A 21,669-nucleotide genomic window follows, 5' to 3' on the forward strand; every position below is an offset into this window, starting at 1 on the left:
TGTGTGACAGGCAACATTTTTCTTAAAACGTCAATCTGCAGTAGCAATAACACAGTGGTCCCTGTTTGGGTAAACAGCTGAGTGATGTAACCACTTTCAAATTCATAGAAATAGGTATGGATGAAATGAATTCCGGTTTTATTGAGCCATAAAAGTTTGGTTGCAATTAATGGCGAGGAATATTAGATTGGGGTATTAAGATATTAAGTAATGATCATTATTGCGTCGTCGAACATCCCCCTTGCGACCAGCCGTGACGTGACACAAGGCCATATTGAAGTATTTACGGGATAGGCTTAGCTTTTTAATTTCAGAAGTTCTTCAAAAGTAGCCTCATTGGATTATGGAGTCACTAAGCCTGCCAAAAACAAGGGGAAATGACAGCAACACCCCAGGAATGGCTGCAACAAAGATGTATTCACTTCATTTCATGGTGCTCTTTTATCAAAAACAATAAAGCTGACCTGTTTTTGGCAAAGACAAGTTACCCTGACAAGCTACCCATTCTCATAGAAAACTGTCTCCCTTGTCAGCAAAAATGTAATAATATAAAAATAAACGTACCCCCCCTAACAAAGTTACCTAGTACACATTACAAACAAAGGCCAAAGTTATGAGAGGGAGTAAACTAACAATTTTGCTGAGTCAGTGGCCTTGTGCCTGAAAACCTTGCCGATTTCAAGTTCAGAAAGCGAAGACGTCCACGTGTTGTTATTTAATTTCATGGGAGCCTTGGTAAGCACAAAGCATGCAAAATGAAAATAGGAAAACATCAGAATGGCCACAGGTGATAAATGCATTGTGTGTTGCACTGTCTTTTTTTATGAAACTCTTAACGCGTCCCCTTGACACTCTCTCCATTCTAACAGGAAGGTTCATGAGTAACTTGCTCGCTCTCTCTCTCTTTCTCTCCCTCCTCTCGCTCGCTCTCTCTCTCTCTCTCTCTCTCTAGACATATACGGATCCACACAGGAGAGCGTCCTTACAAGTGTGACAAGTGTGGGAAGAACTTCACCGTGAAGTCCACCCTGGACTGTCACATAAAGACCCACACAGGTCAGTGTGTAGTGCACAGTGTGTACTTCCACCTCATCTGATCAGTAGGAGGGAACAGGAGTTTAAAATGCCGCTGATCTGTCCCTGTTAATTAGTTTTAATGACGTTAGGGTTGTTACTACATTAGCCACAATATGTTCTCAATATGGTCCAACTCTGTGGGTGTAGAGTGCACTTTAATTCCGCGATTTAAAAGTTATATTACGTAAATCAATCAGTAAATGCAGTGAAAGAAGGTCTGTACTCAAAAACAAGAGAGTTTATACGCTTCTAGGATGCGTAATCCTAATGTATTATAAACAATATTTAAATCGGCCTCATTTGCATGTCTTATCATCTAACGGTGTGTCACGTTCTGACCATAGTTATTTTATTCTTTGTTTTAGTATGGTCAGGGCGTGAGTTGGGGTGGGCAGTCTGTTTGTTTTTCTATGTTGGTTTATGTGTTCGGCCTAGTATGGTTCTCAATCAGAGGCAGGTGTCGTTAGTTGTCTCTGATTGAGAATCATACTTAGGTAGCCTGGGTTTCACTTTAGAGTTGTGGGTGTTTGTTTCCGTGTGAGTGTTTGTTGCCACACGGTACTGATTCGGTTTCGTTCATGTTCACGTTTATTGTTTTGTATTTTCATAGTGTTCAGTTTATATCTTAAAATAAAACGTTATGGACACTTACCACGCTGCGCATTGGTCCTCCGATCCTTCTCGCTACTCCTCCTCCTCAGAAGAGGAGGAATGCCGTTACACGGTGCCGTGGGGAGTAATTGTGCCCGATGATTTATGGGACGGAGCTGTAGGTTTGATCGCCCGGCGCGAGATGGCAGCGGAAACGTTTTGTCAGTCGAGGGATATTAGGAGATGATATCTCCTCACACCTTGTTCTCTTTTGGTAATTACTGTGGTTTGACCCTGGAGCAGACACACTCATTCTCCCTGAATTGAATGAGAAGGCCCAGACATTAGCTAAGTAGGCCTCATACTCCCAAGTTACTGTTGAAGAGCTGTGGGTTAGTGGCCTCTTTAGCGACGTCTGAATGAACTTTTGGAATGGCAGTAATCAGAAAAGTGACTCGTTTTATTGGTACTTTAGGGGGCCAAATCAAGGAAAAGGCGTCTTGTCAGAATGGAGGTGCGATACAGTCGCCAATGGAACAATCACATTCAAACACTCAGTTTCAAGTTGTTTGAGAATCATTTTTTCTTTGTATTGATTCACGTCAATCTAGGTTCACAATAAAACCTTGGCGGCCATCACCCGATCCCAGACCTCAGCCGCATTATTGCAAAACCTACCTCTATGTCAAATAATGAGCATCAGTGGTACACTGTAGGGCTACATACTATGATAACAATGCTATCATTCTGTTCTCTCCCCTGCAGGTCAGAAGCTGTTCAGCTGTCACATGTGCAACACGTCCTTTTCCACCAAAGGGAGTCTGAAAGTCCACATGCGTCTCCACACGGGCTCCAAGCCGTTCAAATGCCCCTTCTGCGAGCTCCGCTTCCGCACCTCAGGCCACCGCAAGACCCACATCCAGTGTCACTACCGGCCCAGCTCAGAGAGTCGGAAGGCCAAGCGAGCGGCATTGTCCAGAAGTAACCAGAAGCAGCAGCAGCACCCGGGTAACCCAGAGACCCTGCACCCTGTGGGTCTGCTCCAGGCTACCACCACAGACCATAACATCTACCTCCCAGCCAACCAGGTCCTCGCAGGCCAGTTTGATCAGAACCTGCTGCAGCAAGGCCTGGTGGGCCAGGCTATTCTGCCTACCTCCATGTCAGGTAAGGACTCACTCACATCAGGGTTGGGGCTCAATTCCAATTCAATTAATATATTGAGTTGCACATAAAATGTACACATGCAATTCAATTCCTGACTTGAGTTTGGGTGGAATTCACCCCAACCCTGGCACACCCTCACATTCCCACAACCGCCCATTGCCACAAGCACATCATTGTTTCATTCTTATTGCCAATACTTATTACCCTATGCAAGCCTAGCTCACCCCTTCCACTATTGACATGAAGCATGCACCCAAGTGCTGCTCAGCACAGCAACCATATTTCACCTGAACAGTCAACCCTAGCCGAGTCTACATTTAAACCATAGTTTGAGACGGAGAGGAGAGGTTTGAATCCTGAGTCTTAAGTACAGTCTGTTCTCAGTAGCCACCCAGGAAGAGCTGATGAATGGTGTTTACAGCTACTGGGCTAGTGTCATCACTAGGCCTGAGGAGATGCGTTCTAAGGGGTGCTTCATCACTGTACACAACAACCTGCCTATTCTGCACTAGGTGTGTTTGGCTGTAGATGCATAGATACACTGGGAGACGGAGGATGAGAGCTGGATATTGCATCCCTTGTGGGACATTACATCATACTGTCTTCATTTCAACCCGTTTCTGGTTGTAACAGAGTCATTTCAACTGTTTTGCCTGCTCTGTCTCATTTCCAGGCAGAATTGTCACTGTTGTCATATTCTGGGATTTCAGCGAATTGAGAGTGAGGTCAAATAGTTTAGTCCAGTAAAATATCAAAAGTATTCATATTCATTTTTAAAAATCAGAATACTTGGTAGTAAAGAAGGACATGCTTGTCTTTCATAGCCTGATGACTCTCACTAAATTCTTCCACTGCTCTGTCATTCACTACATACTTTAGTCTGAGACTGAAATTGTTTGAGGTGAAGAGGGGCACGAGGTGTGTTGTACGAAACAAAGTCATCAGCGATTGGGTCGTCTCTAACCAATCAGAGTCCAAACTGCCGCTTTACCCACTTGTGTTCTGTCTCTGGCCCAACCCATCGGTTTCTGGACCAATAAGTCGGCACCAAATGTGTTTGAATTCGGTGAGGGGTCGAGGAGGCACTCCGGTCATTGTGGAGAAGTAACTAACATCCGTGGGCATTTGGCTGGAGCAAGGAATCTGGGTAGCCAGGCATCGTCTTTCACGCCTGGTTCAAAAGCAAGACCGATGTTCTGCAAATATTGAAAAGCATTTTTCCTGTAGTTTGCCTCGTGTGAGCCTCCATGTCAAAGACAAGTTTCCATCTTATGTAGACTTTCGGAAAATAAGTATTTGTTCCATCCAATTCATTAAGACATTCTAGGCTACAACTACAGTATGATGTATCTGTTAATTAGTTCTACAGACTGGGATGGAATAAGGGATCTGAAACAACATTTGTGGAGTCTGAAACGCATCAACACTTAAAGAGTTGAAATCTTTTGACTGAACTCTGGCTCACTTCACCTCTAATCTGTCGTTTGTTCAAACTGGCGGTGAGGAGGAAGCCATCCAAAAAAAGCATCCGTGAAATGAATTTCCCTCAGTGCTGTTCGAAAATCTACGTAGTAGCGCTTCGAAATGGCTTCCACGCACCGTGCTCATTGCTGGCACACAGCTCTGCTTGTAGCCCCCTAGTTCCCTCGAAGATCCCCCATTGGATGATGACTCACTCCGAGCCACTCTCCTCTTATCTGTCCGAGCAGACAGAAGGCACATCGAGCAAACACAGAAAAATCGGACGCGAATCTGCATTAAATTAAGTTATTGAAGGTATTTTTCAAAGTCCCACACCTTAAATGTTGTTTTATGGTGGGTTCAGAGGCTAGACACTTGAACTGGGCACATAATGCATTTATAAGTGACATTTTTGCAGAATAGATGGGTGTTTGTGATTCATTTAAGTGATAGAAAATGGCTGTAAATATCACAGAATGGGAGTCTTCTTTTTATAACAGCCAGTTTTGTGTTGTATATAAACTTGATGACATTTTGTGCCTTACCGATGTGAAACATCAAATAAAAATCCAGTTATCCAAGCTTGGGACAATATATGTCTTCTGATCTAATCGTGTGGTTTGTGATTGTATTGTAGCGGGTGGTGACCTGACAGTGTCTCTGTCGGAGGGTCTGGCTACTCTGGAGGGCATCCACCTCCAGCTTACCTCTGCCAACCTAGTGTGTCCCAACGTCCAGATCTCTGGCATTGACACCAGCAACATCAACAACATCACACTGCAGGTAATGAGGGGGGTGTGTCCCCGCCAGTGTCACCTACTTCTCGCCCTCTCTCTCCTTTGCTCCACCTCTCCTCCCTTGGTTCCCTCGTTTTCATCATCTGTCCTACTCTCCTCTGCTCCCCTATCGCTCTCCCTCTCTCTTTTCACCTCCCTCTCTCTCTACCCCTCCCCCCACCTTGTCCTGTGTTGACTCATTGGGATTCTCCCATCCCCTCCAGATTGACCCAGCCATCCTCCAGCAGGGAGGTCTCCTCTCCCACGCCCTGACAGGAGACGGAGGCCTGACCAGCCACCCTGGTTCCCACCTCATGGCCACGGGAGACCCCTCGGCGCCCGGCTCCAATGTGGTCCTGCACCCGCTCACCAGCCTGTCCCTGCATCCCTCCGCCATCGGCCCCGGCCACGTCACCATGGGCAGCCTTGGCGAGCACGACAACACAGGTGCATGGTGGTCCCGTCTTCTCCCCGGAACTTTGCATTTCTGTTCCTATACTAACATGATCACTCAGGAGAATTGAAGGGATAGTTCACTCGGAAGGTTCACTTGTATTATGTTTATTTGTCAACTGTTACTACGATCCCAAAACATTGTGCATGTCAGCAGTCACGTTTTGAAGATGGAGCATTTTCTGTACAAAGCAAACACTGTGATGCCTTTTCGATTATAAACATTTTTTTCTCCTCAAATGACCTGTTCCTTCAACAGTTGCATACATTTTCTTTGACAAAACGGGTGCATGGTACCTCTCATATGCGTTCCGATACTACCATTGACCACGTTTACATGTGCACAGTATTCCTGATAGTACTTCATATCCCGCTTAAGGTCTTATCCGCTCATATCCCGCTCATGAGTATCCCTGTATTCATGAATTTACAGAATATTCCTCATTAAAGGTCATATGGGTTAAATGGAATAGTAACTGAAATATGGAGGCTGACTTTGGCCTATAACCTTTCACATGTAACGTAATATAATTTTAACTCCTGCAGAATGATGCATTTCTGGCAGTGAAATTTTACAACAAATGTTAATTTTGTCCCGGGGACAGGAGTGGAGAAATATGATTTCTTTCTTTCGGCATCTCTTGAGAAAATGTGACTGCGCGTGTAATGTGTTGTCTTTGACACTGTTATGCAAGCAGACAGTATTTCAACCACATAAAATATGCAACCAAGACGAACAGAAGTCTTTCCAGAAAGTGTTTGGTAATTTTCTCAGCTTTTAATTTCCTCAAAACCGCTCAAACTGACTGTTTTTTGGAGTTAATGCGTTTTCTCCCTGGTCCCTAAACGAACCAGACAACTTTACTGGTGTTTACTTGATTACTAATGCTTTCATTCTATCGATGTAAGACATTCTGATGAGCCCTATTTTATTTAGTATTCTAGGGCAACAAGTTATGAGAGAAGTGAAGCTGCGTGTATCAAACTTTAGTTGACAAATGGACTACCAAATGTTGGAAATTATAATATGGCCTACCAAATGTCAGATTTTTTTATTTATTATTACAGTAAATTAATTATAGTAGGCAAAATTATTATGGAATTGTTAATGTGGATTTAACTGCACAGGTAGCCCACTTTTTGAAGTGATTTTTGTTTGACAATCAGGTGAAAACATCATCGCACAACACCCATGATAAGCAAAACTCAGCCTGCGCAGACCACAAAAACAACAGTAAAGCGGATAAGATTTTTACATGCCACATTACCCCGTCTTCGATCAGCATATCCCAGGCTTATCCGGGTTTCTCATAACCGGGATACAAGCTTTTTCGGGTTATTGTAAATGGGATTTGATGTTTTATATGCATCAACTCAAAAACAGAATTCTTGAGTATTGTGAATAATAACGTTATCACTCAGAATAATTCATAAAATTCTGGATTTTCCTCGAACACACCGAATCCTTTTGCTTCCTTGCAGCCAAACTCAAAATGGGTAGATGTTTCACTGAAGTATTTTTTTAAACTAATTTATGCAGCTGACCGTGTCTCTTCTCTTCTACTCCTATCCTTTCCTCTCTTTTGGGCCCCACAGCTTTCTGTTGTTTATGTGAGTGTCTGTGATGTGTGGCCCCACCGAGAGGAAACTGTCACAATGAGTTTGTTCCACAGCCATGCTTTCACACCAGCTGGACCTACTTTGACGGCATAGGGTGTCAGCTTAAGGCATGGGAGGGATGGGGGGGTGGCAGGGATAGAGGAGAGGAGAGAATAGATAGAGGGGGGGAGGGATATGGAGAGGAGGGACGAAAAGGGGAGAGGATAGGAGAGACAAAAAGAGAGGAAGGAATGGAGGAAGGATAGAAGTGAGGAGAGTCAATTAGTTCATGATGACTTCTGTAACTCCCTGTTTTCTCTCTCTCCCCCTTTAGGCTCTCATCAGGACCTGAGTCATGTGATGAGTGGTCCAGGCCTGGTGTCCAGTGGGGCTCAGGAGATCACTCTGACCATCAACAACTCCAGCCTCACCCAGGCTCTAGCTCAGGCCCAGGCCAACGCTGCTGCTGGGGGCAACACTGCTGCAGGCAACCACCCCCAGGAGATCACACTCACCATATCAGGTAGACACACACAAATGATCTGTCCCTGTTTTCCATACTTCTCCCAAAGTGTACTCTTGCACGCTCCCCGTAATGGATGTATCAATGAAGGAAACTCTCCTACTAATGCTTTCAATCAATCCCATATGCTTTAAAATATGCACTATGCAGACATTTCTCTGCCATTTCCTTGCTTTAAAATTTGAATAGTTCACCTAATTTCAGTTTATGTGACAAAACGAGCAAGTATATATAGTGTAGCAAATCATAGTATCATCTAAACCGCTGTGAAAAATATTTTCAGCTGTTTGAAGCTTGTGTGCAAAACCAAAAGTAAATGACTCAAAAACTAACCTTAAGAAAGGGAAGCATAGAAAGGGCACACATAGAACACTTCTACCTCTTCTTAGGACTTGCTTTCAATGAGATTGACAGATCTACAACACACATTTCTATGTGAATTTGGTCGGATCATCCAAAAAGTTACGTATTGTAGCTTAAAATCTGACACAAGTGCACACTTTGGGAAAACACACACACAGCTACAGACAAACACTCACCACAGACACTCACTCGCTCATGCCCACACACACATAGCAGCTAAACAAGCTGGCTCACAGGAGCACAATCAATCTATTTTTCTCTTCACCTTAATTCAACAAACCAAGTTCATTAAAAGGTCCGAAAATCAAGAACTGTGTTTTCTACAGTTGCCCTTGAGAGTAACACATATTTTCATGAGACTATAATTGGTATACTGTCCAGATGCGTCGACAGCGCTTCAAGGATACTTCATCGTGAGATACTCAAAATATGTATGAATAGTTCACAAAGAATTCTCTTCGCCTATTTTTTAGAAATATGTCGTTGCGGCACTCGCATGCCACAAAAATGTCAATTGACATACTAGACACACACACACACGCACACACACGGAGCCTTCAATGCCCAAAACGTAATCCATCCACTTTGCCCGGAATTCAATTTCAGTCGTAAAATTTCATTTAAAGTGCATCATCACGGAGGGGCAATTTCACGGTAGCCGAGTGATGCTGAGACTTTACTTATTTTTTTTTATGCCAAACAAAAGAACAATGCTTTCAAAGTTAAACATACAACTCTATGCACAAGGACGACTCTTAACAATTTCCACAATATTACAAAAACACATTTACTTGACGAACAGTGCAGATGCGAAGTTTGATAGCAGATTGCTGGGTTTGTGCTTCTTGTGCCGTCGTTCTGTTACTAAACTTTGCATGAATGTAAACAAAAAAAAGTAAACGGAGAGATGAAGACTGCAGACATAGAAAAAGAGCAAGAAGGGCCGGGAGGAAGATAATTGAATCACGTCACTGTGGGCTGGAGATGAAATGTATTTTCTCTCTTTCTGAAGGTCAAGACCTCCTCCAGCAGCACGGCGCCCCTGGTGGCGGAGAGATGATTGGCGGGATCAGGCTGGCATCCCACCAAACCACAGGTGCCACCCTCACCATGTGCAATGACCACCTCCTACCTCAGAGCAACGCGGGCCTGACTGGTAAGGATTGGCAGCAGCACGGCTGTGTGTGTGTATGTATGTTTGCGTCTACTCACCCATTGTGCAGCCCACTGGGAGCACACAGTGAAGGGCCTGTGATGTAAATTGTGTTGAGTGATTCGTTCAGCGGGAGCGATGAAGAGCTGGGTCAATTAGCAGGCTGATTGCAGTACCTCTCAACGCTCATCACTTGTGCAGTTAAATCAACTTCTCTGAGCCATCGTCATCACTCTCCTCTCAACTCAAGTGGACAATATTTTGTGACAAACAATGAATAGGCATTGAGAGGAGTTTGGTCATTTTCAAATGTATTCTTATTTAACAACAGTGAGTCATCTAATCAAGAGACGTTATGAAAGAATGAGACGATAGTAAAGCTTTCGGTTGGATGAATGGAGAATTGTGTATTTGTATGCCAAGGCAGAGGCTATTCTTCCAGGCGTCCAAACACATTAAGGCACTTGCATCACACAAAACAAAAGACAAAACAGTACATCATATAACATTATTAATACCCATACGTATCTACAAATCAAAACGTATAATCCAACAGTATTACAATGTACGTGTATGTAGAGTTTGTGTGCGCGTGTCTGTTCCTGTGTGTTTGTATCTCTTCACAGTCCCCGCTGTTCCATAAGGTGTATTTTTTGTCTGTTTAAAAAAAATCTGATTCTACTGCTGTCATCAGTTACCTGATGTGGGATAGAGTTCCATGTAGCCATGGCTCTATGTAGGACTGTGTGCCTCACATATTCTGTTCTGGACTTGAGGATTGTGAAGAGACCTCTGGTAGCATGTCTTGTGGGGTATGTACAGTGAGGGAAAAAACTATTTGATCCCCTGTTGATTTTGTACGTTTGCCCACTGACAAAGAAAGGATCAGTCTATAATTTTATTGGTAGGTTTATTTGAACAGTGAGAGACAGAATAACAACAACAAAAATGCATGTCAAAAATGTTATAAATTGATTTGCATTTTAATGAGGGAAATACGTATTTGACCCCCTCTCAATCAGAAAGATTTCTGGCTCCCAGGGCTGAGCTGAGATTAGGAGCACACTCGTAAAGGCAATCAATCAATCAGAATCCAAACTCTCCACAATGGCCAAGACCAAAGAGCTCTCCAAGGATGTCAGGGACAAGATTGTAGACCTACAAAAGGCTGGAATGGGCTACAAGACCTTCGCCAAGCAGCTTGGTGAGAAGGTGACAACAGTTGGTGCGATTATTCGCAAATGGAAGAAACACAAAAGAACTGTCAATCTCCCTCGGCCTGGGGCTCCATGCAAGATCTCACCTCGTGGAGTTGCAATGATCATGAGAACAGTGAGGAATCAGCCCAGAACTACACGGGAGGATCTTGTCAATGATCTCAAGGTAGCTGGGACTATAGTCACCAAGAAAACAATTGGTAACACAGTACGCCGTGAAGGACTGAAATCCTGCAGCGCCCGCAAGGTCCCCCTGCTCAAGAAAGCACATATACACGCCCGTCTGAAGTTTGCCAATGAACATCTGAATGATTCAGAGGACAACTGGGTGAAAGTGTTGCGGTCAGATGAGACCAAAATGGAGCTCTTTGGCATCAACTCAACTCACCGTGTTTGGAGGAGGAGGAATGCTGCCTATGACCCTAGAATACCATCCCCACCGTCAAACATGGAGGTGGAAACATTATGCTTTGGGGGTGTTTTTCTGCTAAGGGGACAGGACAACTTCACCGCATCAAAGGGACGGTGGACGGGGCCATGTACGTCAAATCTTGGGTGAGAACCTCCTTCCCTCAGCCAGGGCATTGAAAATGGGTCGTGGATGGGTATTCCAGCATGACAATGACCAAAAACACACGGTCAAGGCAACAAAAGGTTGGCTCAAGAATAAGCACATTAAGGTCCTGGAGTGGCCTAGCCAGTCTCCCAACCTTAATCCCATAGAAAATCTGTGGAGGGAGCTGAAGGTTTGAGTTGCCAAACGTCAGTCTCAAAAACCTTAATGACTTGGAGAAGATCTGCAAAGAGGAGTGGGACAAAATCCCCCCTGAGATGTGTGAAAACCTGGTGGCCAACTACAAGAAACGTCTGACCTATGTGATTGCCAACAAGGGTTTTGCCACCAAGTACTAAGTCATGTTTTGCAGAGGGGTCAAATACTTATTTCCCTCATTAGAATGCAAATCAATTTATAACATTTCTGACCATTTCTTTGTCAGTGGGCAAACGTACAAAATCAGCAGGGGATCAAATACTTTTTCCCTCACTGTATGGGTGTCTGGGCTGTGTGCTAGTAGTTTAGACAGACAGCTTGGTGCATTCACCATGTCAACATTTCTTATGAAAATAAGTAGTGATGAAGTCAATCTCGCCTCTACTTTGAGCCGTGAGAGATTGACATGCATGTCATTAATGTTAGCTCTCCGTGTACTTTTAAGGGCCAGCCGTGCTGCCCTGTTCTGAGCCAATTGGAGCGGCAGATAGCCTAGTGGTTAGAGTGATGGGCCAGTAACCAAACGGTTTCAGGATCGAATCTCTGAGGTGACGACAATCTGTCGTTCTGCCCCTGAACAAGGCAGTTAACCCACTGTTCCTAGGCTGTCATTGTAACTAAGAATTTGTTCTTAACTGACTTGCCTAGTTAAATAAAGGATAAAACTTTTTTTATTTAATTTAATTTTCTGAGTTCCCTCTGTGGCACCTGACAACACGGCTGAACAGTAGTCAGGGTGTGACAAAACTAGGGCCTGCATTCTTGATAGTGTTGTTAAGATTCTGGACAGACTTCTCCACATCTTAGCTATTGTTGTATCAACAAGTTTTGACCATGACAGTTCAACTTGCTTCAATTTAGGCCTAGGGGTTCTTGGTCATTCACATTTGTACGCTGCGGAACATAGTTGGCAAGATTCCTTGTGAGTGTCGGTAAGCTGCTAGGCCTAATTTCCCTTCACACTGTCACATCTCAATTTTAAATGATGCCTGCAGAGAACAAGTCAATTATCTGGTGACCTCTTATAAAATGTGGGGTTTTTTCATGCATTTGCTGTTCATGTGGCGTTTTCAGGCATCTGCCCAATCCACTCCGTCAATTTCCACTGGCTTGCTCTCCTTCCGATTACCATATGCCACAGTGCATCATTCTACCCATTTGAAAATGCATTGCCAGTTCATTTTCAATGGCATGACACCAGCACGGCTTATTAAAATCTCGCAAGTATTTCTGTCGAGCTAAATTCTCACCTACTTCCTGTCTCTCCTGTCAGTCACCAGCCTGCCGCCTAGCACCTCCCTATCACAGACTGCTGGCTCCCAGAGTCTGGTGATGTCGTCATCGAGCATGGCCAGCGACGGCAGCGTGACTCTCACACTGGAGGACACACAGGGTATGCTGGACGCTCAACCTCAATTCACGCTCAACTTCAACGCACAGGTAACCACTCTGAAACACACACACAATCATGCATGTACACAACAGCACATACACAGGTAACCACTCTGAAAAATACACACATGGACGTGCATACCCTCACCCACACACAGATATGTCTTACTATACTTTTTGGGGACCTACAATTGATTCCCCATTCAAAATCATATTTCCATAAACCTAACCACTAACCTTAATTCTAACCCTAAATCTAAATCTAACCACTAACCTTAATTCTAACCCTAAATCTAAACCTTTTATTTGTATTTATTTATTTAACCAGGTAGGCTAGTTGAGAACAAGTTCTCATTTGCAACTGTGACCTGGCCAAGATGAAGCATAGTAATTCGACACATACAACAACACAGAGTTATGCATGGAATAAGCAAAACATACAGTCAATAATACAGTAGAAAAAAGAAAACAAAGTCTATATACAATGAGTGCAAATGAAGTAAGATAAGGGAGTTAAGGCAATAAATAGGCCATGGTGGCAAAGTAATTACAATATAGCAATTAAACACTGGAATGGTAGATGTGCAGAAGATTAATGTGCAAGTAGAGATACTGGAAAGGAGCAAAGGAGCAAGATAAATAAATACATACAGTATGGGGGTGAGGTAGGTAGCCCATCTGTAAACAGTCCATCTATGTACAGGTGCAGTGATCTGTGAGCTGCTCTGACAGCTGGTGCTTAAAGCTAGTGAGGGAGTTATGAGTCTCCAGCTTCAGTGATTTTTGTAGTTCGTTCCAGTCATTGGCAGTAGAGAACTGGAAGGAAAGGCGGCCAAAGGAGGAATTGGCTTTGGGGTGACCAGTGAAATATACCTGCTGGAGTGCGTGCTACGAGTGGGTGCTGCTATGGTGACCAGTAAACTGAGATAAGGCAGGGCTTTACCTAGCAGAGACTTGTAGATAACCTGTAGCCAGTGGGTTTGGCGACAAGTATGAAGCGAGGGCCAACCAACGAGAACATACAGGTCGCAGTGGTGGGTAGTGTATGGGGCTTTGGTGACAAAACGGACGGCACTGTGATAGACTGCATGTCATCGCATTGTTGAGTGTTGGAGGCTATTTTATAGATGACATCGTCGAAGTCGAGGATCGGTAGGATGGTCAGTTTTACGAGGGTATGTTTGACAGCATGAGTGAAGGATGCTTTGTTGCAATATCGGAAGCCGATTCTAGATTTAATTTTGGATTTGAGTCTGGAAGGAGAGTTTAAAGTCTAACCAGACACCTAGATATTTGTAGTTATCCACGTATTCTAAGTCAGAGCCGTCCAGAGTAGTGATGCTGGACGGACGGGGAGCTGCGGGCAATGATCGATTGAATAGCATGCATTTAGTTTTACTTGCATTTAAGAGCAGTTGGAGGCCACGGAAGGAGAGTTGTATGGCATTGAAGATCGTCTGGAGGTTAGTTAACACAGTGTCCAAAGAGGGGCAGAAGTATACAGAATGGTGTCGTCTGCGTAGAGGTGGATCAGAGAATCACCAGCTGCAAGAGCGACATCATTGATGTATACAGAGAAGAGAGTCGGCCCGAGAATTGAACCCTGTGGCACCCCCATAGAGACTGCCAGAGGTCCGGACAACAGGCCCTCCGATTTGACACACTGAACTCTATCAGAGAAGTAGTTGGTGAACCAGGCGAGGCAATAATTTGAGAAACCAAGGCTATCGAGTCTGCCAATAAGAATGTGGTGATTGACAGAGTCGAAAGCCTTGGCCAGATTGATGAATACGGTTGCCCAGTAATGTCTCTTATTGATGGTGGTTATGATATCGTTTAGGACCGTGAGCGTGGCTGAGGTGCACCCATGACCAGCTCTGAAACCAGATTGCATAGTGGAGAATGTACGGTGGGATTCGAAATGGTCGGTAATCTGTTTGTTAACTTGGCTTTCGAAGACCTTAGAAAGATAGGGAAGGATAGATATAGGTCTGTAGCAGTTTGGGCCTAGAGTGTCACCCCCTTCGAAGAGGGGGATGACCGCGGCAGCTTTCCAGTCTTTGGGAATCTCAGAGAATACGAAAGAGAGGTTGAACAGGCTAGTAATAGGGGTTGCAACAATTTCGGCAGATCATTTTGGAAAGAGAGGGTCCAGATTGTCTAGCCCAGGTGATTTGTAAGGGTCTAGATTTTGCAGCTCTTTCAGAACATCAGCTATCTGGATTTGGGTGAAGGAGAAATGGTGGGGGCTTTGGCGGGTTGCTGTGGAGGGTGCCGGGCAGTTGACCGGGGTAGGGGTAGCCAGGTGGAAAGCATGGCCAGCCATAGAGAAATGCTTATTGAAATTCTCAATTATAGTGGATTTATCGGTGGTAACAGTGTTTCCTAGCCTCAGTGCAGTGGGCAGCTGTGAGGCGGTGCTCTTATTCTCCATGGACTTTACAGTGTCCCAGAACCTTTTTGAGTTTGTACTACAGGATGCAAATTTGAAAAAGCTAGCCTTGGCTTTCCTAACTGCTTGTGTATATGAAAAGTTGCATATCACAGGGCTTTTGTGCTGGTCAAGGGCAGACAGGTCTGCAGTGAACCAAAGACTATATCTATTCGTAGTTCTACATTTTTTGAACGGAGCATGCTTATTTATTTAAGATGGTGAGGAAGGCACTTTTAAAGAATAACCAGGCATCTTCTACTGACGGGATCAGGTCAATGTCATTCCAGGATACCCCGGCCAGGTAGATTAGAAAGGCCTGCTCGCAGAAGTGTTTTAGGGAGCGTTTGACAATGATGAGGGGTGGTCGTTTGATCGCAGATATATTACGGATGCAGGCAATGAGGCAGTGATCGCTGACAACTTGATTGAAAACAGCAGAGGTGTATTTGGAGGGCGAGTTAGTTAGGATGATATCTATGAGGGTGCCCGTTTACGGATTTGGGGTTGTACCTGGTAGGTTCATTGATAATTTGTGTGAGATTGAGGGCATCAATCTTAGCTTGTAGGATGGCCGGGGTGTTAAGCATATCCCAGTTTAGGTCACCTAGTAGCACGAGCTCAGAAGATAGATGGGGGCAATCAATTCACATAGGGTGTCGATGGCACAACTGGGGGCAGAGGGTGGTCTATAGCAAGCGGCAACGGTGAGAGACTTGTTTCTGTAAAGGTTCATTTTTAGAAGTAGAAGCTCGAATTGTTTGGGTACTGACTTGGATAGTAAGACAGAACTCTCTGTAGTAGATTGCAACACTGCCCCCTTTGGCAGTTCTATCTTGGCGGAAAATGTTATAGTTAGGGATGGCAATTTCAGGGTTTTTGGTGCTTTTCCTAAGCCAGGATTCAGACACGGCTAAGACATCCGGGTTGGCAGAGTGTGCTAAAGCAGTGAGTAAAACAAACTTAGGGAGAAGGATTCTAATGTTAACATGTATGAAACCAAGGCTTTTACAGTTACAGAAGTCAACAAATGAGAGCACCTGGGGAGTGGGAGTGGAGCTAGGCACTGCAGGACCTGGTTTAACATCTACATCACCAGAGGAACAGAAAAGAAGTAGGATAAGGGTACGGCTAAAGGCTATACGAACTGGCCGTCTAGTACGTTCGGAACAGAGAGTAAAAGGAGCAGGTTTCTGGGCACGATAGCATAGATTCAAGGCATAGTGTACAGACAAAGGTAAGGTAGGATGTGAGTACATTGGAGGTAAACCTAGGCATTGAGTAATGACGTCTCTAGAGACATTTAAACCAGGTGATGTCATCGCATATGTAGGAGGTGGAACCTCTTGGATGTAGGGGGCGCTATTTTAATTTTTGGATGAAAAACGTTCCCGTTTTAAACAAGATATTTTGTCACGAAAAGATGCTTGACTATGTATATAATTGACAGCTTTGGAAGGAAAACAGTCTGACGTTTCCAAAACTGCAAAGATATTGTCTGTGAGTGCCACAGAACTGATGTTATAGGCGAAACCCAGATAAAGATCCAATCAGGAAGTGCCACATTTTTTGAAACCGCCTCATGCCAATGACTCCTTATATGGCTGTGAATGAGCTACGAATGAACTTACGTTTTCCACGCATTCCCCAAGGTGTCTACAGCATTGTGACGTCTTTTTAGGCATTTCCATTGGAGAATGGCTGTAAGGGACCATATATGAGTGGTCGAGTGGTGTCTCCCGGAGAAAATCTTGCGTAAAATACTGAGGTAGCCATTTTTCCAATCGCTTCTTATGAGAAACCAATTGCCTCGACGGATATATTATCGAATACATACAGTGCCTTGCGAAAGTATTCGGCCCCCTTGAACTTTGCGACCTTTTGCCACATTTCAGGCTTCAAACATAAAGATATAAAACTGTATTTTTGTGAAGAATCAACAACAAGTGGGACACAATCATGAAGTGGAACGACATTTATTGGATATTTCAAACTTTTTTAACAAATCAAAAACTGAAAAATTGGGCGTGCAAAATTATTCAGCCCCTTTACTTTCAGTGCAGCAAACTCTCTCCAGAAGTTCAGTGAGGATCTCTGAATGATCCAATGTTGACCTAAATGACTAATGATGATAAATACAATCCACCTGTGTGTAATCAAGTCTCCGTATAAATGCACCTGCACTGTGATAGTCTCAGAGGTCCGTTAAAAGCGCAGAGAGCATCATGAAGAACAAGGAACACACCAGGCAGGTCCGAGATACTGTTGTGAAGAAGTGTAAAGCCGGATTTGGATACAAAAAGATTTCCCAAGCTTTAAACATCCCAAGGAGCACTGTGCAAGCGATAATATTGAAATGGAAGGAGTATCAGACCACTGCAAATCTACCAAGACCTGGCCGTCCCTCTAAACTTTCAGCTCATACAAGGAGAAGACTGATCAGAGATGCAGCCAAGAGGCCCATGATCACTCTGGATGAACTGCAGAGATCTACAGCTGAGGTGGGAGACTCTGTCCATAGGACAACAATCAGTCGTATATTGCACAAATCTGGCCTTTATGGAAGAGTGGCAAGAAGAAAGCCATTTCTTAAAGATATCCATAAAAAGTGTCGTTTAAAGTTTGCCACAAGCCACCTGAGAGACACACCAAACATGTGGAAGAAGGTGCTCTGGTCAGATGAAACCAAAATTGAACTTTTTGGCAACAATGCAAAACGTTCTGTTTGGTGTAAAAGCAACACAGCTCATCACCCTGAACACACCATCCCCACTGTCAAACATGGTGGTGGCAGCATCATGGTTTGGGCCTGCTTTTCTTCAGCAGGGACAGGGAAGATGGTTCAAATTGATAGGAAGATGGATGGAGCCAAATACAGGACCATTCTGGAAGAAAACCTGATGGAGTCTGCAAAAGACCTGAGACTGGGACGGAGATTTGTCTTCCAACAAGACAATGATCCAAAACATAAAGCAAAATCTACAATGGAATGGTTCAAAAATAAACATATCCAGGTGTTAGAATGGCCAAGTCAAAGTCCAGATCTGAATCCAATCGAGAATCTGTGGAAAGAACTGAAAGCTGCTGTTCACAAATGCTCTCCATCCAACCTCACTGAGCGAGCTGTTTTGCAAGGAGGAATGGGAAAAAATTTCAGTCTCTCGATGTGCAAAACTGATAGAGACATACCCCAAGCGACTTACAGCTGTAATCACAGCAAAAGGTGGCGCTACAAAGTATTAACTTAAGGGGGCTGAATAATTTTGCACGCCCAATTTTTCAGTTTTTGATTTGTTAAAAAGGTTTTTAAATATCCAATAAATGTCGTTCCACTTCATGATTGTGTCCCACTTGTTGTTGATTCTTCACAAAAAAATACAGTTTTATATCTTTATGTTTGAAGCCTGAAATGTGGCAAAAGGTCGCAAAGTTCAAGGGGGCCGAATACTTTCGCAAGGCACTGTATGTTAAAAACACCTTGAGGATGGATCCTAAACAACGTTTGTCGTGTTTCTGTCGATATTATGGAGCACATTTTGAAAAAAGTTTGCCGTTATAGTTTAAGTATTTTTCGGTCGATTTCTCAGCCAAGCAGGATGAACAAACAGGAGCTTTTTCGCCTACAAAAATATTATTTTTGGAAAAAAGGAACATTTGCTATCTAACTGGGAGTCTCCTGAGTGAAAGCATCTGAAGTTCCTCAAAGGTAAATGATTTAATTTGGTTGATTTTCTGCTGCCAGCAGAGCCTAGCATAGCATTATGCCATGATAAACATACACAAATGCTTGTCTAGCGTTGGCTGTAACGCATATTTTGAAAATATGAGACGACAGTGTTGTTAACAAAAGGCTAAGCTTGTGTTTGAATATATTTATTTCATTTGCGATTTTCATGTATAGGAAAATTTGCGTTATGGTAATGCGTTTGAGGCTATGATTACGCTCCCGGATACGGGATTGATAGTCGCAAGAAGTTAAGGCATATTGAGCAGGGCTAGAGGCTCTACAGTGAAATAAGACAGTAATCACTAACCAGGACAGTAATGGACGAGGCATATTGATATTAGCGAGAGAGGCATGCGTAGCCAAGTGATCATATGGGTCCAGTGAGTGGTTGGGCTGGCTGGGGACACGGAAATTCAGACAGTTAGCATGCCGTGCCAAACAAGCTAGCAGTTAGTAGACCGGGGCTAGCAAGCTAGCAGTTAGAAGACCGGGGTTAGCAAGCAAGCAGTTAGGAGAAACGCCTTTGGGTGCGCGCGATGGAGGTAAGTCTGTTTTTGCCTCCTCGTGCGGTAATGTCGATAGACCAGTCATGGCTTAGTAGGGTTCCAAGTAGCTCTAGATAGCTAGCAGGCTGCGGTTAGCAGAATGTGCCTTCAGCGGACATTGCGCCTGAGGGGCCTGTTGGAATCCTCAGGCAGATTATGTCGGTATTCCAGTTGTAGAGGATCTGCGGGTTTCTGTGCACCGTACCGGCAGTAGAAGGGGTCTGGATATTGTAGCCCAGGAGTGGGCTTCAGTGGTAGCCCAGGAGCCCTAGCCGGGATAGCTTCAGGCTAATTTGTGATTACTCTGGGATGGAAACGCTAGCCAGGAGTAGTCACTCGGGATTGCGGTTAGCTAGTTGCGAGGATCCAGATGAAAAGGTTCAGAGTTTGCGGTAGGAATCCGGGGATATGGAGAGAAAAATATGTCCGTTATGCTCTGGTTTGAGTCACATTGTACCAACTGGCGAGAGCTTTCCGAGCTAAAGGTTAGCTGATGACAGCCAGCAGTGGTTTGTTGACTGATCGCTAGTAGCTAGTTAGCTGGCTAGCTTCAGTTGAGGGATTCCAGATCCGAAGTAAATAGAAATACTTTAGAAAAAAACAGATCCACGCCACATTGGGTGAGGCGGGTTGCAGGAGAGTATTTAGAAGTTGAGGTTTAGGAAAATATTTTTTAAAGATCTGCGAAGAAAAATATATAAAAAGATATATACAAGGGACACGACAAGACAAAGACGTCTGACTGCTACGCCATCTTGGAATCTTAATTCTAACCCTAAATCTAAACCTAACCACTAACCTTAATTCTAACCCTAAATCTAAACCTAACCAATAACCTTAATTCTAAATCTAAAACTAACCAATAACCTTAATTCTAACCCTAAATCTAAACCTAACCACTAACCTTAATTCTTACCCTAAATGTAAGCCTAAAATATACTTTTTAAATTGATGACCACTTCTCAGAATTTGAGTTTGTTTACTATTCTTGTGAGGACTTCTGGTACTCACAAGTATAGTAAAAGGTGTACACACACACACACACACACACACACACACACACACACACAGTAACAGTGAGTATCTTCTCTCCATAGAGTCAGCAGTACCAAACTATGCTCAGTGACCAGGATCTCTCAGGACAACAGGCCGGCTCCACCCAGCAGGTCATACTGGTCAGTCACCACCCCCAGGCCACTGAGGAACAGCCCGACAATATTTACAGGGTCAGTCAGTGTATGCGTGTACCTGTATGTGTGTTGTGTTGTTAACAGATATCTAAGAAGGACCAGGGGGTGGGTAGGATAACGTGCGTGTAATGTGTGTGTTGTGTTGAAACCAGCTGTCAGAGGAGGGCCAGGTGGTGGAGAAGGAGGACCAGGGGGAGAACCAGAAGCAGAACCAGTGTTTCTACTGCAATCAGGTGTGTCAGAGTGCCAACACGCTGCGACGCCACTGCAGGCAGGCCCACGGCAAGGACCGGTGCCACGTCTGCAGAGTGTGTGGCAAGGCCTTCAAAAGAGCTACTCACTTAAAGGTAAGCAGACAGACACACAGTCGCCCACACACACACTGGAGACTGGACTATAGCATGGAACACTGTCAAGTATGCAGAGTGTGTGGCAAAAAAACACACAGTAGGTCTGGGCAGACACACACACCCACTACAGCATGTTTGTATGTTGTATGTATTCCTTCCATTCCCTGATAGTAGTTGCCCTGTCTTGCCCTCAGAGCAGATTTCAATCGTTTCCTGTGGGACCAGCTCTGAGTACTCTTGAGTGTATTCTGGGTGTATTCTGGGCGGTGGGACGGGGCTAAGAGTGGGTTACAGGAGTCAAACGGCCGAGGGTTTCTCTGCATTCAGGGGACTTTAAACACAATCACCTTAGAGGACTTGAGCACAATGGCTAACACCTTTCTTCTGCTGCTTCAGTTTCTGACGGGGTCTCGTAACAATGATAAATCAACTGTCACTCTCCCTGTGTCCCAAACGCCTACTGCCTCCTGACAGGGTAATAATAGCCCTGGGAGGAGCGAGAGGTAAAAGTTATTAGCTGAAGTCCAATTTCAGATAGTTTTTTGGCTGATGGTAATTTTCTCGAGTACAAACTTTTTCTCCTGACAATGCTACTCACGAGGATACGGCTGCCCAAGGAAGAGAGGCTCTCCATTTAATATCTCCACCCCAGCACGTAAACAGTGGGAAGCTTGACCTAATTTCTAGGGTTATAAGCAGAAGCAATCTGCTCTCATCCAGCCTGGGAGCCACGCTGTTCTGCAACTCCTCAACGTCCTCCTCTGTCCTTGGCTGTGTACTGTGTGTGTGTGCGAGCGTATGACCGTCTTTACCTGATATAACACGTGTGATCCCCTGATGGTGTGTCTGTGTCCATGTGTATGAACAAGAGAGAGAGAGAGA

The 21,669-nt window shown here is 44.3% G+C and overlaps 1 protein-coding gene across 2 annotated transcripts in view; it reads left to right on the forward strand.

Annotated features, from left to right (window-relative positions):
• The window catches only part of LOC112223960 (zinc finger protein 236), an 88,175-nt gene that overhangs the window by 53,744 nt on the left and 12,762 nt on the right, over positions 1–21,669 (forward strand). For both annotated transcript variants that reach the window (XM_042313301.1, XM_042313300.1), the window contains 9 exons: positions 953–1,056; positions 2,434–2,835; positions 4,934–5,079; positions 5,297–5,519; positions 7,459–7,647; positions 9,023–9,166; positions 12,426–12,592; positions 20,345–20,473; positions 20,590–20,784. In XM_042313301.1, coding sequence (XP_042169235.1) covers positions 953–1,056; positions 2,434–2,835; positions 4,934–5,079; positions 5,297–5,519; positions 7,459–7,647; positions 9,023–9,166; positions 12,426–12,592; positions 20,345–20,473; positions 20,590–20,784 — 1,699 coding nt within the window. The remainder of the gene's footprint in view (positions 1–952; positions 1,057–2,433; positions 2,836–4,933; positions 5,080–5,296; positions 5,520–7,458; positions 7,648–9,022; positions 9,167–12,425; positions 12,593–20,344; positions 20,474–20,589; positions 20,785–21,669) is intronic.

This window comes from Oncorhynchus tshawytscha, linkage group LG03 (genome assembly GCF_018296145.1).
Source record: "Oncorhynchus tshawytscha isolate Ot180627B linkage group LG03, Otsh_v2.0, whole genome shotgun sequence".
Classification (NCBI taxonomy): domain Eukaryota; kingdom Metazoa; phylum Chordata; class Actinopteri; order Salmoniformes; family Salmonidae; genus Oncorhynchus; species Oncorhynchus tshawytscha.